Raw genomic sequence first — 12918 nt, 5'->3', positions numbered from 1 at the left:
CAGTTGTAGATCTCAGTTTATGAGGGAATAAAACAACACTGAAAAATTACGTGAGCTGAGAAACACAACACAAAGGTGGCGTGAAAGATGATTATTGGTTTGAAGACTTGACTTTCAATAGTGCACACATATCTGTATCTGGTAATAACATGCAAAATTAGTCAAATATGTCATGCCTCTATGCTGTATTTCATTAAAGACTACTGATAATATTCTGCTGTAATCATTTTTGTATATTTTTTTTGTCGGTGTAATCAAACATCATCAATCAAACCCAAGCTTCCTTTTGTCCAATAACAACACGGTCATCTTGTGCTCTGCTCTCTCTTCGCTACATCCCAGATCCTTCATCCACCACAGTTTCCTTCCCAGGGCTCTGCTACAGGACAACAGTATTTCAGCCAGGCTCTACTCACAAACCTCTTGTGAATTGTAAAAAAATTTTGCTCTTTTTAATAGGATAATAAATGCAGGATTCAACTTCAAGTAATTACAGCTTACATAGTTTATGTCCTTCTGGGAAGCATCTCCATTATACCGCAGGCTGGAACTCTCCTCCTGTAAATGAGTTGTTATATTCATGAGCTCTCTCTAGCAGAGGTCTCTGTTAATAATAATAATGCTGTATGGGTTAGATTTATGCAAAGCAACACAACAAATACCCAAGTGTACAACATGACAGACAGCCCACTTAATCACATTCCACCTCTCTGCTGGCTTTCACGCTGGTTATCTGATACGTGTAGCAAATGCACTAAGTAACAAAGTCAGTGTTAATGGGCTTCGCGGTGTCTTCAGATTCCAGGGCTGGTATGCAGGAACACGGTAATGATACATGTCTCAGTGCCTTGCTTGACTAAGTTACACATTATGCCGGTTAAACAGAGGAGTGCTTCTCGACTTAGGAGTCCAGTTTCTGGGCATTGTCTTTGTTCTTTAGGTTTATTTTCGTGTGGATAGAATCTCAAGTCCATCTGGCCAAATGGGGACATGGCCTACTTTTACCTAAAATATTTCTCTTCACAGTGTCTGCAGCTACTGACATTTACACTTGTTTTAGGTTTGTTTTTGTATTTTTTGTTTTTTGAGGACTGCAGAGAGGATTGTGGTGTGAAAGATCTGTAGATGACATACACTCTACATGCAGTTTAAAACGAAACAATGAAAAGGAAATGCATCAGTAATTAGTACAGAATGTCTCAGCATAAATTCCCTTATCTCCCTTAAACTCCCTTATCTGAAATGTGCTGGTTATTCAGCTCATTTTCTAACAATAACATTTTAGCATGTGAAGATGTTTCACTCGTTTCGTGCTGAGAGTTCCAAAATAGTCTGTATTGTCTACTATCAGAGAAGCAGTTGTTAAAATCAAAGTAAGCATAAGCTACAAGTGTGGCGTAAATCTGTGGCACTTTCCTCCTTACTTACATTTCCTGCGTTCACGTCTATCAGCTCTTCAGCCTCACTGAGCTCGGTGCTGCTGCAGCCTCCGGGGAAACACCTTGATGGTTCCTCCTCTCTTGTTTTTTGCAAAAAGTCAGACGCTGTTGATTTTCTCAACAGTGCTGCCACACAAACAGGTGAGGCAGATACATTAATTTAACACCGAATTTCCTCTAGATGTAAATATTCTGTCCTATCGTAAAAACATTTCACCTCCGTCACAGATGTAGTTGACCGTGAGCATCACAATCAGCAGCTTTACCGCCATGTCTTCTTGCAGACTGTCATACGCTGGAATACTGTGCCCCCTTTCAGGTGCTGCTACTTTGTGTTTGTTACCTGAGAAATACCCACGCCCACCACCATCCCCAGCAGTAATCCCACAGGGACAACAAGAATTTGATGGATTTGCAGAGCGACAGGGAAGTAAGAACTGTGCGAAGGAGCACATCAGAGCTATACTCGGAAAGGTTTAAGAGTTATAAAATATTCTCAAACACTTCATAAAAGTTATCCAAAGGAGAAAAAAGTAGTAGCTTTGTTTGAGGAGCGACTCAGTCTAACTGACTCTGTACGAAGCTATTGTGGTAGAAGGTCATTAAGTCATGGACCTTTAAAACCTAATGTTCAAATCTGCAATTCTTCAATAGTGTGTGAAAGGTTATAAAAGAAAAACAAATTTACTCTGACTGAATCAGTTTCTATTTATGTTAAAGCAGTTGTTTTTTCCTTATTATACAGGATTTGTGCAGAACTCATTTGGAAGCTGCTGTTGTATGAAATGAAAATAGGAAATACTCCCAAAACTGGGAATTCTCATTATACAACTTTAACAGTTGTAAATGAATTACACTTCGCACAGCAATGCGTCAGATTGAGAGAGATCTTTCAGAGCAATTATGACTCCATCTAAAGATTTCTGTAACCACACTGGGTTCGTTTGTGTAAAATCATCGACATTTATAAAACTATCCGCATAATTCATGTAAATGAGAGGAACTCAGATCTGAGCCGCTACTCCTCCACATCGCATGGAGCCAGCTGGGGTGGAACGTTCGTCTTACTTGAATGCCTCCTAGGCGAGATGTTCCCTCCATGTCCTAGCGGGAGGGAGGCCTCCCAGGACTCTCGGCCTCAGTGTTTCCGCGGATGAGCTGGAGTGGGTGGGAGGTCTGGGCTTTCCTTCTTAGGCTGCGGTCCCCACGATTAATGGATAGATGGATGCTGGATATTTGCCACTGACATGCAACTGGTATAGGTTATCAACTCTTTTCCAGTTCTACCTCTGCTATCTTGCAGATAGTCACTAGAGGGCGCCACTATTCTTTCTTTAGTGAGTTTCAATTAAAACCCGTAATCTTCTATTGTTTGCTGGGATTTCACGATGGGTTTGCTGCTTTAAATACCCGAGTTTACCAGCACTGAAGGTGCCTTTATTGTGTTTTCACAGGAAAATGTAGGTTTGAAACTGAAAGAGCACCTTTTTTGTCTTTGCTCCTCCTGCTGCCATCCTAAAGGTGAGAGGCAGCGTTTTTACAGGGGGATGCTGAGGTGAATGGGCTGGTCCACTTGCAAAGAATTGTGGCTGGAGGCAGTAGTAGGACCACGGTGAAGGATACACGGGATTAATTTGTTGCTCAAAAAAAATTTTTTCCTAAGTAACTTACTCTGAAACTAAATATTAATTGTGCATTGGTGGAAGTATGCGCCTGTAGCGAAATCCCTGCAGCTTTTTTTTCTTCTTCTTTTCCCTCAGTGATTTCATCCATCACCAGCACTGCGCGCCTTGGTGCGCCTCCCTGACTCACGGTTGTCTCCTCGTTGTCACAACATGTGGATTATTTTGGCGTTTATTTTTGCAGCCGTCCGTCCCGAGGGGAGCTGGGGGTGTCAGCTACCCCATGACTGGAGACCGCAGACGGAAGCGTGCCGTGCCGAGCTGGCCGAGATCATCGTGTTTGCCAAGGTGCTGGCGCTGCACAAGGAGTCGTACAGCGTGTATAACTATCTGCCGTGGCAGCACGACACTGACCTGCTCTTCTCCGCCGAGATTGAGCTCCTGTGCGATCAGGCGTGGGGCAGCATGCTGGAGGTTCCTGCGGGTTCCAGGTTTAATGTCACCGGCCTCGGTTACTTCCCCTGCTTCTCCTACAGCGTCACCAAAGACAACAACTACTACTTCTTCCTAAGGTGAACTCACAGATGAATAAAGTTGGTATGGCATTAATCACGCGTGATAACAGATAGCTGTAGTCTGATTTGATGCCAGTCTCAGTTAAGCTTCACTCCTAAGACTTTAACACCATGCTCACCTAAGTTGCAAGCGCCTAGTTTAATTTGGTAAGAAGACTGTAAACGATACACTAGGAATCGGGCCCTCCTGTACAAGATGCTTAGCTCAAATGTTGCATTTAATTTCACACATCCTATATATTCAATGTGGAAATATAGACAAAGGGAGACAGCGTTTAAGGATTTTATATGTTTACACTAAAATATGCAGTGTGTGTTTTGTCCCTGACAGATGATCTCCTACAGGTCAAAAAGACGCTTAAATGTGCATTTGACTGCATTACATGAGAATCAGAAGATGATTACCTGACTAAGTTGGCTACCTGTCCATCTTTTTCTTAGGTCCTCTTTGACACAAGAGACAGTTAAATATTTAAAGAATAGAAGAACAAAAGGTTTAGTCAATAGCCATGTCATTGCTTTATATGATGAAAAATAATGATCACTAGCAGGTTTAAGTTTTCTTCATCCTCATTAAGTGCAGATGTGATTTATTCTCTATGAATAATGCAAAATCCACAGATGTCACGTAGCACTCTTTCCAATGAAAACCAGCACCTCATCAGGCCTGTGCTGAGATCTGTCATGGAAACAAAGTATTGTTGACAGATTTAGTGAATTCGCACTCGAAGTTCACTCAAAGGCAGATAACTGGCACCTGTCCCCCATACAGCATATTCTCTTTCAGTCATTATCTGTCTGTGACACCATCCCAAATTTGGTTAATGTGCCGAATAACCAACCAATTTCCAGATTTAAAAAAAAAAAGACAAGAAAAGAAAAGAAAAGTATGCAACAAGTTAATTCCTAAATGTCTGTGTTGGACAGAAACAACACTGTTGCTCAGGAAACGTCTGTTGCTTTCCAGCTAGTGTAATTACAGAGCCAGACATTTCCAAGAGCTTGAAGGTAAATTACAAAGAATTTGTGAAGAGTTATGAGCACACCAGCGGTCAATACGACCACCTTTTGTCCTCCATATATGCACCAGTGTGTCACCTGACAAAAGGAGCGTGTGCTGACACGCCTTACAGATGAAGAGACAGGATATTCAGAGAGGGGTACTAAAAATGCATTCCTCAAGTTTAAAGTTTGTCTGTCCCACATGAGGGTATGTGGCAGAGCCAACAACAATAATGTTTTATAGCACATGTTACACCTCATATATGCAGAATTACGTGCACATGTGTGATAGTGTTTTGCTGTGAGTGGTGATAGCAAAAAGACTTTCATATGATTTTTTTTACTAGCCTGAGTTAATCACACCTTCAGGGACAGCTTTGCCGTCCCCCTGTTGCGATGGTGAAAACCATCCGGATGTTATCCCTGTAATCGGGGCAGGTGACCGCTATCGGAAACTTCCTAGAGCAAGTCGCAACAGAGTTGTGTTTAAGTGGAGACCTGAAGATAATTAAAAAGCCACGATTACTTCAGTAAAGCAATACAGTGGTCTTTGTCAATGTTTACCAAAGATATAATGGAGGAAAACCCCCAAATATGTTTGCCCACATTTTCCTTTAACTTCAGGGCATCTAGGATTGAAAGACTGCCAGTGTACTGCTTTTAACAGATGGTTTTTAAAAAAAACAAAAAAAGCTCAAGAACCCAAGTAATTACTGGGATGGGAACAGTTATTACACTGTCATAACAACATATCAAATGACAGTGTGTGGCAAGACTCGTAACTTCATGTAAAAAAAAAATTGCAGAGATCAGAACAAAGCCTGAAAATTTCACCTTACAGTTTAACAGGGGGTGATGCAATCTGGGGGTTAATTGGCTGGCCAGGAGCAGCATTTCCTAAAGTCAAAGGAAGTGTGTGACTAAGCAAGACATAAAGCATTAATAGAAAGATCCAAAAATCCCCTGTGAGCGTGCACTTGGCGAAAGTGGGGGAGAAGAACACCCTTTACTTCTTCTGGAAAGCACAGGCCTGGTGAGTGAGAGGATGATTATTCGAAGCCATATGCTGTTATGCTGTTAGTAGCTTCATATTTACATATTTAAACAATCCAACTAAGTTTCCTGGTGATTGCAAACGTAGCAAATCGATTTATTTTCCAACGATTCTTTTAGCACCCTAAAAAAAAGAAGAAATAGATTTTAGTCTCAGTTTCGTGTGGTGTTTGACACCACAGCAACCAAATATTTAGAGAGTATTAAATCAAATGGTTTAGATGGGAGATGACATATGGCTTAAACAAATTGTGTTTGCATGTTCTGCTATGTGCGAGGTCGAGGCACCTCCTGTTTCCTGAACCTGAAACAGATCAGTTTAGTTTTAGTGGAGTACAACATCAAGTCCCAGACACTATAGTATCAAGTCCAAACTGAAAACTTCTCATCACAGTCTCCAGTGGATGTTCATTTCCTGTTGCAAAAGCCCCAAAAGCATAGTCTCTGACTAAAATAGTATTTCCAATCAATCATGAGTATAAGCTCCCTGGACAGAGCTGAGCATGGAGAAAAATGCAACTGAAGACCTCCCTCGGGACCTTTAAATGAGACAGATTGAGTGTTCTGCTTTAGCCATATGTTCGATGCAAAAACCTTAGCTTATAGTTCATTTTTTTCAGGATTTGTAACTTTTACATTAAAAATGAGGTAACCTAACACCGAGCCTTGAAGGAGGAGAAAGCTATACTTACTTTTACTCAAAGTAAGGTTTTTGAAGTACGCATGCTGCTTTTGCACTCTCGATCATGTACTAAACCGATACTCTGTGAAAAAAGAAAAAAGAAAAAGGATTTTCATTTCTTCAGACCTCACAGTGACTGTGATTACATCTCACCTTTGACATCTTCTGTTGAAGCAAAACATCAGCTTTCTTCTCGCTCTTTCAACATACACACAGATACCCACATATACAACACACACCCACACAGCTTCCTATAGGGACAGCCAAACTTTTGATGTCCCTTGAGGGATATGAGATGGAATCCAGATGTATGGAAACCCACTGCTTCAAGACTTCCTGAAGATATGAAACATGTTTTGTAAAAGCCTTTGGCTTGTCATTCGCTGGTTTGAGTCATCCGCATAATGCTTCAATTTGCATAAAAATAGAACAAGACCTGTTAACAATTCTCTAGAGATGTGTTTCTTTTTTTCCCCCAGATAAAGAAATTGTATATATGAAAATCATACAAATACTAAATGCCTAAATTCTCAGACAACAAACAAACATTGACTGAGTGGACTTGTGCAAAATGCTTATAGCGATTTTTGCACAAGTCCATTTATTTGCTTTGAGTGGACTTCTGGTGATAATTAAATGTTACACAATCTATTCTTCTGTCTGCGTGCATCTGTTTGTTTCCACACATTTGAGGTTTTTTGTTTTTTTTTACTGAAAGCCCACATTTCACTCTTGCTCGTCGCTGTATCAACAGACTCTTTCCCCTTTCTGTCATGCAGGATGGATGAGAATTACAACATCGTCCCCCACGGAGTGAACTTTCAGGACCCCATCTTTATCGACACCGCAGAGAATCACCGCATGTTTGCTAGCCTCTTCCAGTTTTCCAACTGCACGCCTGGAACTCAAGTCCACACCTTTACCCCGGAGTGGGAGGCTCAGGAGGACAGCCGGGTATGCAGATACTCAGACCCAGCAAGAGAGACTTGATGTTTGACTCTCTTGAAGTCATCTGTTTAAATCCAGTTAGTGAGAAGGGGAGTGTTTTTCTCATTTAGCTGCTGCAAGTTCTGGTGGCTTCCCACATAGTACTTCAGGCAAAAAAGTATACTATAGGACATGATAGCCACAAGCATTGTGGTAAATGTGAAAAGTATTCAGTTTGACATCCTGTTCAAAGGACCTTAATGTGTTCTTACAGCATGGGAAACCAGAAGCACGTTTCTTTAGGTTTGGCTAGATCAGCGGTGCTCAAACTTTTTTCTGGCACGCCTCATTTCAGGGGCTGACAAAGGTTGATTCCTCACACCCCACAATTTACAGCCTGCATCCAGCAGTAGAACTTTACTTAAATGAAGGTTAGCGTAATAGCATCAGCAAACGTGCCATCCCTGCAGTGGCTCGAGAACCACTGGGCTAGATAAAAATTGGGACAAAGGACAAAAACATACAAAGAATCCTGAATAAAGTCGCTACATAAAGTAGAACAAACATAATTAAAATATTTTCAAAGTAAGTGGCCATTTTCTACAAAAAAAAGCTCATGATTGCAGATCGGTGGTGTAGCAGTGCCACACTCTTACTCTTGTAATGCTTCTAATGATGCACATGAGATTATAACATGACCTTAATGAACCAGCTCAGTCTCCGCTTCACGCCCCTGCTGTCACTGCTGAAATGATTAAAGCATGTTTGTGTCTACACGTGCTGCTCCTAAACCTCGACTGAGTCAGTTTTGAAGGGGTTTCCAGCCGCTCACTGCTCTTTTATCTCCTTTAATGAATTTAAACCTTTTGGCATAAGCCCCCCCCCCCCCGATTCAGATCAGTTCACTCCTGTCTGGTTTTCATTTGCTGACTACTCATAAAAGAAAGAATCTGCCATGGGTTAAAAAAAAAGAAAAAAAGAAAAGAAAACATAGTTTTGTATTTCCATTAATGGAAAACTTTTTTTTTCTTTTGATCCGGCTTGTGATTATAATTACAGAGTGACGTCTTGATATCGGTGCCGCTTTGTTATATCACTCTGGTGATTAAATTTCCTTCTAGCAAAATAAAAACAGACTTTGCTTTTAGTGCTACTCAGCGACCGCTGTTTGGACAGTTGACCTGAAGTCAAATCAGACTGGATAATATGTCCTGCATCTTATAGTCCAGTGTCAACCGGAGTAAATCAGATGGGGTGACGTCATGTTGTGATTTAACACTAAACGTTATTAGTAACATAAACATTATTTTAAGAAGCAGGGATTTTCCCACAGTTTTGTTTCTCACACTGATGGTGAAATATTAGTGTTAACGGGCCAAAAACAGTCTTGAGCCAGTGATAGGACACAATGTAGGAAGACCGCAGCTTCAGGTTGCATACGGTCCAACTGTGCAAAAGTCTCAAGCTGCCTCTCATTTCTTTATATTTTCTTAGGAATATGTGACATAGGGAAGTGATTTATTGAGACATCTGAAAAAAAAAATACAATATACACACCAAAAACTTTAACACGCTTGAAAGTCAATATTTATTATGAGCACCTTTATTCTTCAACACACCCTGAACTCTCTCATCAAGCTTTCTTGTCATTTCTTTAAGTAGTCTTCAGGAATAGATCTCCAGGTTTAATGAAGGACATTCAAAGCTCTGTGCCAAGATCATCCTACACTGCTTCAGTAATTAGGTTAAAACAGATTTAGATCAGACACATTAGAAGTCCTGGATATTGTCTGTGCTGGTTGGATGCATTTTAGAGAAACTTTAGAAAAAATGCAGAAAGAAAGAAGAAAAGTGTGGTTCACAGAAGAGGCAGGCAGGATCTTTTTAACAGTGTTGCATGTTGAGCTTGAGCCATTCTGGGGTTTAAACATCAGAATATATTTAATGCACTACGACATGCCCAAGCTACAGTATGTTTGGCCGGTTTGTGCTGTTAGGCGTGAAGGTAAAATGATACGATGCTTTTTTGAGGTAATGTACGTACGCAAAGACAAAAACAGTTGATTTTAGCACACTCGTATGTGTCTGCCAGGCAACCTGATGACATGACAATCACTAAATTGAGCCCTTTGGGGGCCTAAGATGTACCTGTGTGCCAAGTTTGGTTGCTCAGCTCTTTATTGTGTAGGAGGAGTCGGTGTACAAATAAAAACAACACACACAAATTTTGTCCCTTACATTAAATCTAAATAGATATTAAAAACAAACATATAATTAACAATTGTAATTAAATCATCTTAATTTTATCAGTTTTTCACTTGATGGCAATCAACTAGAAAATTTTGCAGAAGCTGAAAGTTTTTTTCCCGTCGTTCTTATAAATCCTTACAACTGTAGTTTGACACCATGTGTCATACAGGAGAGATGTTTATCTAACCGAAAAACCATATCTCCCAAATCCTGATTATACAAATTTGAATTTCATGTCTCTCCAAGCTCATTTCCCAAAAGACTTTAACAGTTTAATACAAAGTATGTTGAAGATGAATTACACTTATGAATTTTTCGCACTAGCTGCTATCATCTAATCCATCCATGGCGCCGTTCTAGGTTCAGCAGGTTTGCTTTTGGTCCACCTCTAACTGAACGTGTGCGCAAAAACATAGATGTGCCACTTTACACTTTATGCTTCATAAAACATTTCTTTTAGCTCCTAAACTTCATTCTTTGCATTGTAAAGTTTAATATTTCCACAGAATTCGCTCTGGGACATATGGAAGAGCACATGGGCAAAACCCACAGCTAATATAACGAGAAGTAATGTACTAAGCAGCGATGTGGGCAGGCAGCCGGCAGCACATTTTTAACATTTCCTGAAAAACCATGAGTGGTGGTTATCTGATGAAGGAGAATTTACATCAGTGTTTCATGCTGGCCCGTGTGGAAGCATTAGGATCTGCTACGGAAATCCACACTCAAGCAGACAGGCATGCATTCTGAAGCATCTGGAGCTCGTTTTTTCACCCAGGAATGGTCCAGGCCTTTGGATGTCTGTCACAGGTTCCGTCTCACTGAAATGGGAAAAGTATGTTGTGTAACAATTTTTCCCTAGTTGCTATAGAGCTGCACCGTTGCCCACAGTATTACATAAAGAGTGGGACTTGTGCTACACGATAATGCTTAAAACAGTTCACTGCCACAGTTACACAGCGAGAAATTCTCTGCTGTTTATACAAAAGCTAAAACACTGGAAGACCTATGAGCTGTTGGCACTAAAAACATAAATGATTCTCTCATTCGATTCTGGCATCAAGAGCAACAGATCTAGTAAGTGTTACATCTTAAATGTATCACAGAGAGATTTGACTTGACTCTAGCATTTAGCATGATTCATTGTGGGATAAAGCGCCAACTATGATTTCACTCAAGTTGCAGCGCAGGATGAAAATTTGTGGGAAAGCCTGCAGAATAAGGCTAACACTGGAATAATGAGAGATTAACTGTAACCTTTCACGTTTACCTAGTGTAAGACATCTCGTGCTTTTTCAGGTAATACAAACGTATTTGGCTCTGTTTTCCTTCTCCTCGCAGTTGCTGTGCTCCACCGTGCAGAAGGCTCTGTTTGAGGAGGAAGAGAGGGTGAGGACCCTCTCCCAGAAAGTGCGTTCCTTGGAGAAAGCCAACGGCCACCTGAGGGAAAAGGTGAAGACCATGAAACGTCTGCTACGCCAGGCTCAGCGAGAAACAACAAAAGAGCAGCAAACCCTCAGCTTCAAACAGATTTACGAATCGAAGAAGCCGCAAAGTCACCCCGATCAGGACACGACCCAGGACCAAAAGAACCAGCCGATTAAAAAGGCCCTCTCCAAAAAGCTAAAAAATTAGAGCTTCTTCCTGTTAACTAACGGAGAAGTGCTCTCTGTGAAGCATTAGTGGCAGATCAAACTGAAACAATAGCAAGTGAAATGTTGGGCGAGGTGACAGAAAGATCTAAGAACTCTGAATAAGCATGAAAGCCACTGTATTCTTCATGTCTTCCACAAGATTCGCCTTATTTCCAAAGAAGCATTCATTTTAACCCGCAGGATGATTCCTCTGCTTTGCTCATGCAACAAAGTTTAGTGCCTCACTCTTTAGTTTGTGGTTCAGTTGATCTGTGCCAGTGACATCATTGTTTCTCTGCACGACTGTACTGTCACCTAATCTACCCACAACTTATACCAGTGTGTACCGTTTCAGTTTATTTCAAGTGGCCGCACAAACAACTACTAGAAAGCTCATAGTTCAAAGCTTTTGAATGCCCAAACAACAGGGAGATAATGTTCAAACATTGGAAATGAAATATCTAAATCTGATATTTCTTGTTTCTGTGCTGGACACAAGCATTGTATACATTTTAGAATTTGTTTGTTTTTTTTTCTTGGTTTTGCTGTCAAAATTCTTCAAATCAAACGTTGACTTTTGAGAGGATATGTGACAGTGTGGCATGTATTGTTTTAAATGATCCTATGTTTCCTGCGAGTGCTGAGGTACAAATAACCTTTTATTAACTCAGAAGTTTGTAAGTGCATGGCATTAGGTTGACTTCAGATGCTCACAATTACTGGCTGTGCAAGCTGGTGAGCTAAAATAAGCATGTGTGGGGTAAGTGGTTACAGGCCTGCATATTGATCTAGTTCTCTTTACGAGGAGCAACAAATATACCAAAGAATAAGGTGTGAAAAATATTTTTAAATTCAGTATTTGTTTGTGGGGGGGTTTCTCCCAAGAGTGCATTTTTCCAAGTTCACATTAATCTGTGATTTGTACTGAATCAAAGTGTCATTTTCGTATATAACAGGGTGCTGAGCACCCATTAATTCCAGCCAGTGAGCCTGGCATGGTACGGGATTGGCTTTTTCTGTGTCAGAAAAAAAAAGGTTGCTTTTGTTATACATTCTGTATTTGCTTTTGATATGATCTTGCTCTCTCTACAATGTAAACACCTGGCTTGCCTCGCCGATACAATAGCTTTTGTAATAGTGACTGTAGCTTTTTGGAATAAATTAATTTTTACAGAAAGTTGCAGTTGTCAGAGGTTTTTATTTCATTTGTCAATCAGATCTTTATGCTTCATCATTTTCCTCTTTTCAACACATTGCCAAAAACCGAGTGGGGCTCTGTGGAGGCCAATCCATGACTGATAGAGTTTCCCTGTGTTTTTTTGTTTTGTTTGTTTTTTTGCTTTTACTTCATTAGCAGTGTATTTGTGATCTTTGTCATGCCGAAAAAATCAAGCTGTTGCAAATCAGATGCCTTACAGATGCTATTGCATGATGGATGAAAATGTGATGGTACTTTTCTGCATTTATAATTCCACCAGTTCTGAATAAAAAAAAACATAACATGGTCAGGTACAAAGACTGAGCTGATAATGAGTGAAAAAGAAGCCAATGTCCAAAGAAAAACACCTACAGGAAACCTGAACTAAATTAAAAATGACAAGAAAGGCTGGCTCCTTGGAAGGAAAATATAAAGAAATGAGGCTTGACTCACAGCTTTTGCACAGTACTGTAACTTTGAAAAAAGTCAGCGTTGCAGTGTTGGTCTCTGGATCTGTTTCCAGATCTGTCCAATCA

The 12918-nt window shown here is 40.4% G+C and overlaps 1 protein-coding gene and 1 long non-coding RNA gene across 3 annotated transcripts; one reads left to right on the top strand and one right to left on the bottom strand.

The window, feature by feature from the left end:
* Nucleotides 1–228: 228 nt before the first annotated feature.
* Nucleotides 229–1752, bottom strand: LOC146709266 (uncharacterized). 2 transcript variants are annotated; one of them, XR_014920441.1, is made up of 4 exons: nt 1657–1752; nt 1429–1565; nt 502–558; nt 229–379 (listed from the first exon to the last, which is right to left on the bottom strand). It is a non-coding gene; the product is annotated as an uncharacterized LOC146709266 (long non-coding RNA). The 2 variants fall into 2 exon arrangements; XR_014920442.1 differs by having other exon boundaries at nt 229–376.
* A 1166-nt stretch (nt 1753–2918) lies between these two features.
* Nucleotides 2919–12361, top strand: ccdc3b (coiled-coil domain containing 3b). The gene is made up of 3 exons (XM_085456299.1): nt 2919–3633; nt 7153–7327; nt 10892–12361. Exons 1-3 carry the CDS (start codon nt 3275–3277, stop codon nt 11183–11185), a joined length of 828 nt encoding a protein of 275 aa, XP_085312425.1. The 5' UTR covers nt 2919–3274; the 3' UTR covers nt 11186–12361.
* Nucleotides 12362–12918: the final 557 nt, after the last annotated feature.

This window comes from Copadichromis virginalis, linkage group LG5 (genome assembly GCF_057382275.1).
Source record: "Copadichromis virginalis isolate Kocher_CV1m ecotype Utaka linkage group LG5, C_Virginalis_male_GT1.1, whole genome shotgun sequence".
In the NCBI taxonomy this organism is placed as follows: Eukaryota; Metazoa; Chordata; class Actinopteri; order Cichliformes; family Cichlidae; genus Copadichromis; species Copadichromis virginalis.
The sequence above is the reverse complement of the archived record's forward strand: the minus strand, read 5'-3'. Positions and strand labels throughout refer to the sequence as shown.

What these genes read in the sequence shown, in the direction of transcription:
- ccdc3b (XM_085456299.1), top strand. Translation starts at nt 3,275, where the DNA reads ATGTGGATTATTTTGGCGTTTATTTTTGCAGCCGTCCGTCCCGAGGGG. An exon ending in AACTACTACTTCTTCCTAAG is followed by an intron (nt 3,634 to 7,152) that starts GTGAACTCACAG and finishes TCTGTCATGCAG; the next exon opens with GATGGATGAGAATTACAACA. An exon ending in AGGCTCAGGAGGACAGCCGG is followed by an intron (nt 7,328 to 10,891) that starts GTATGCAGATAC and finishes TTCTCCTCGCAG; the next exon opens with TTGCTGTGCTCCACCGTGCA.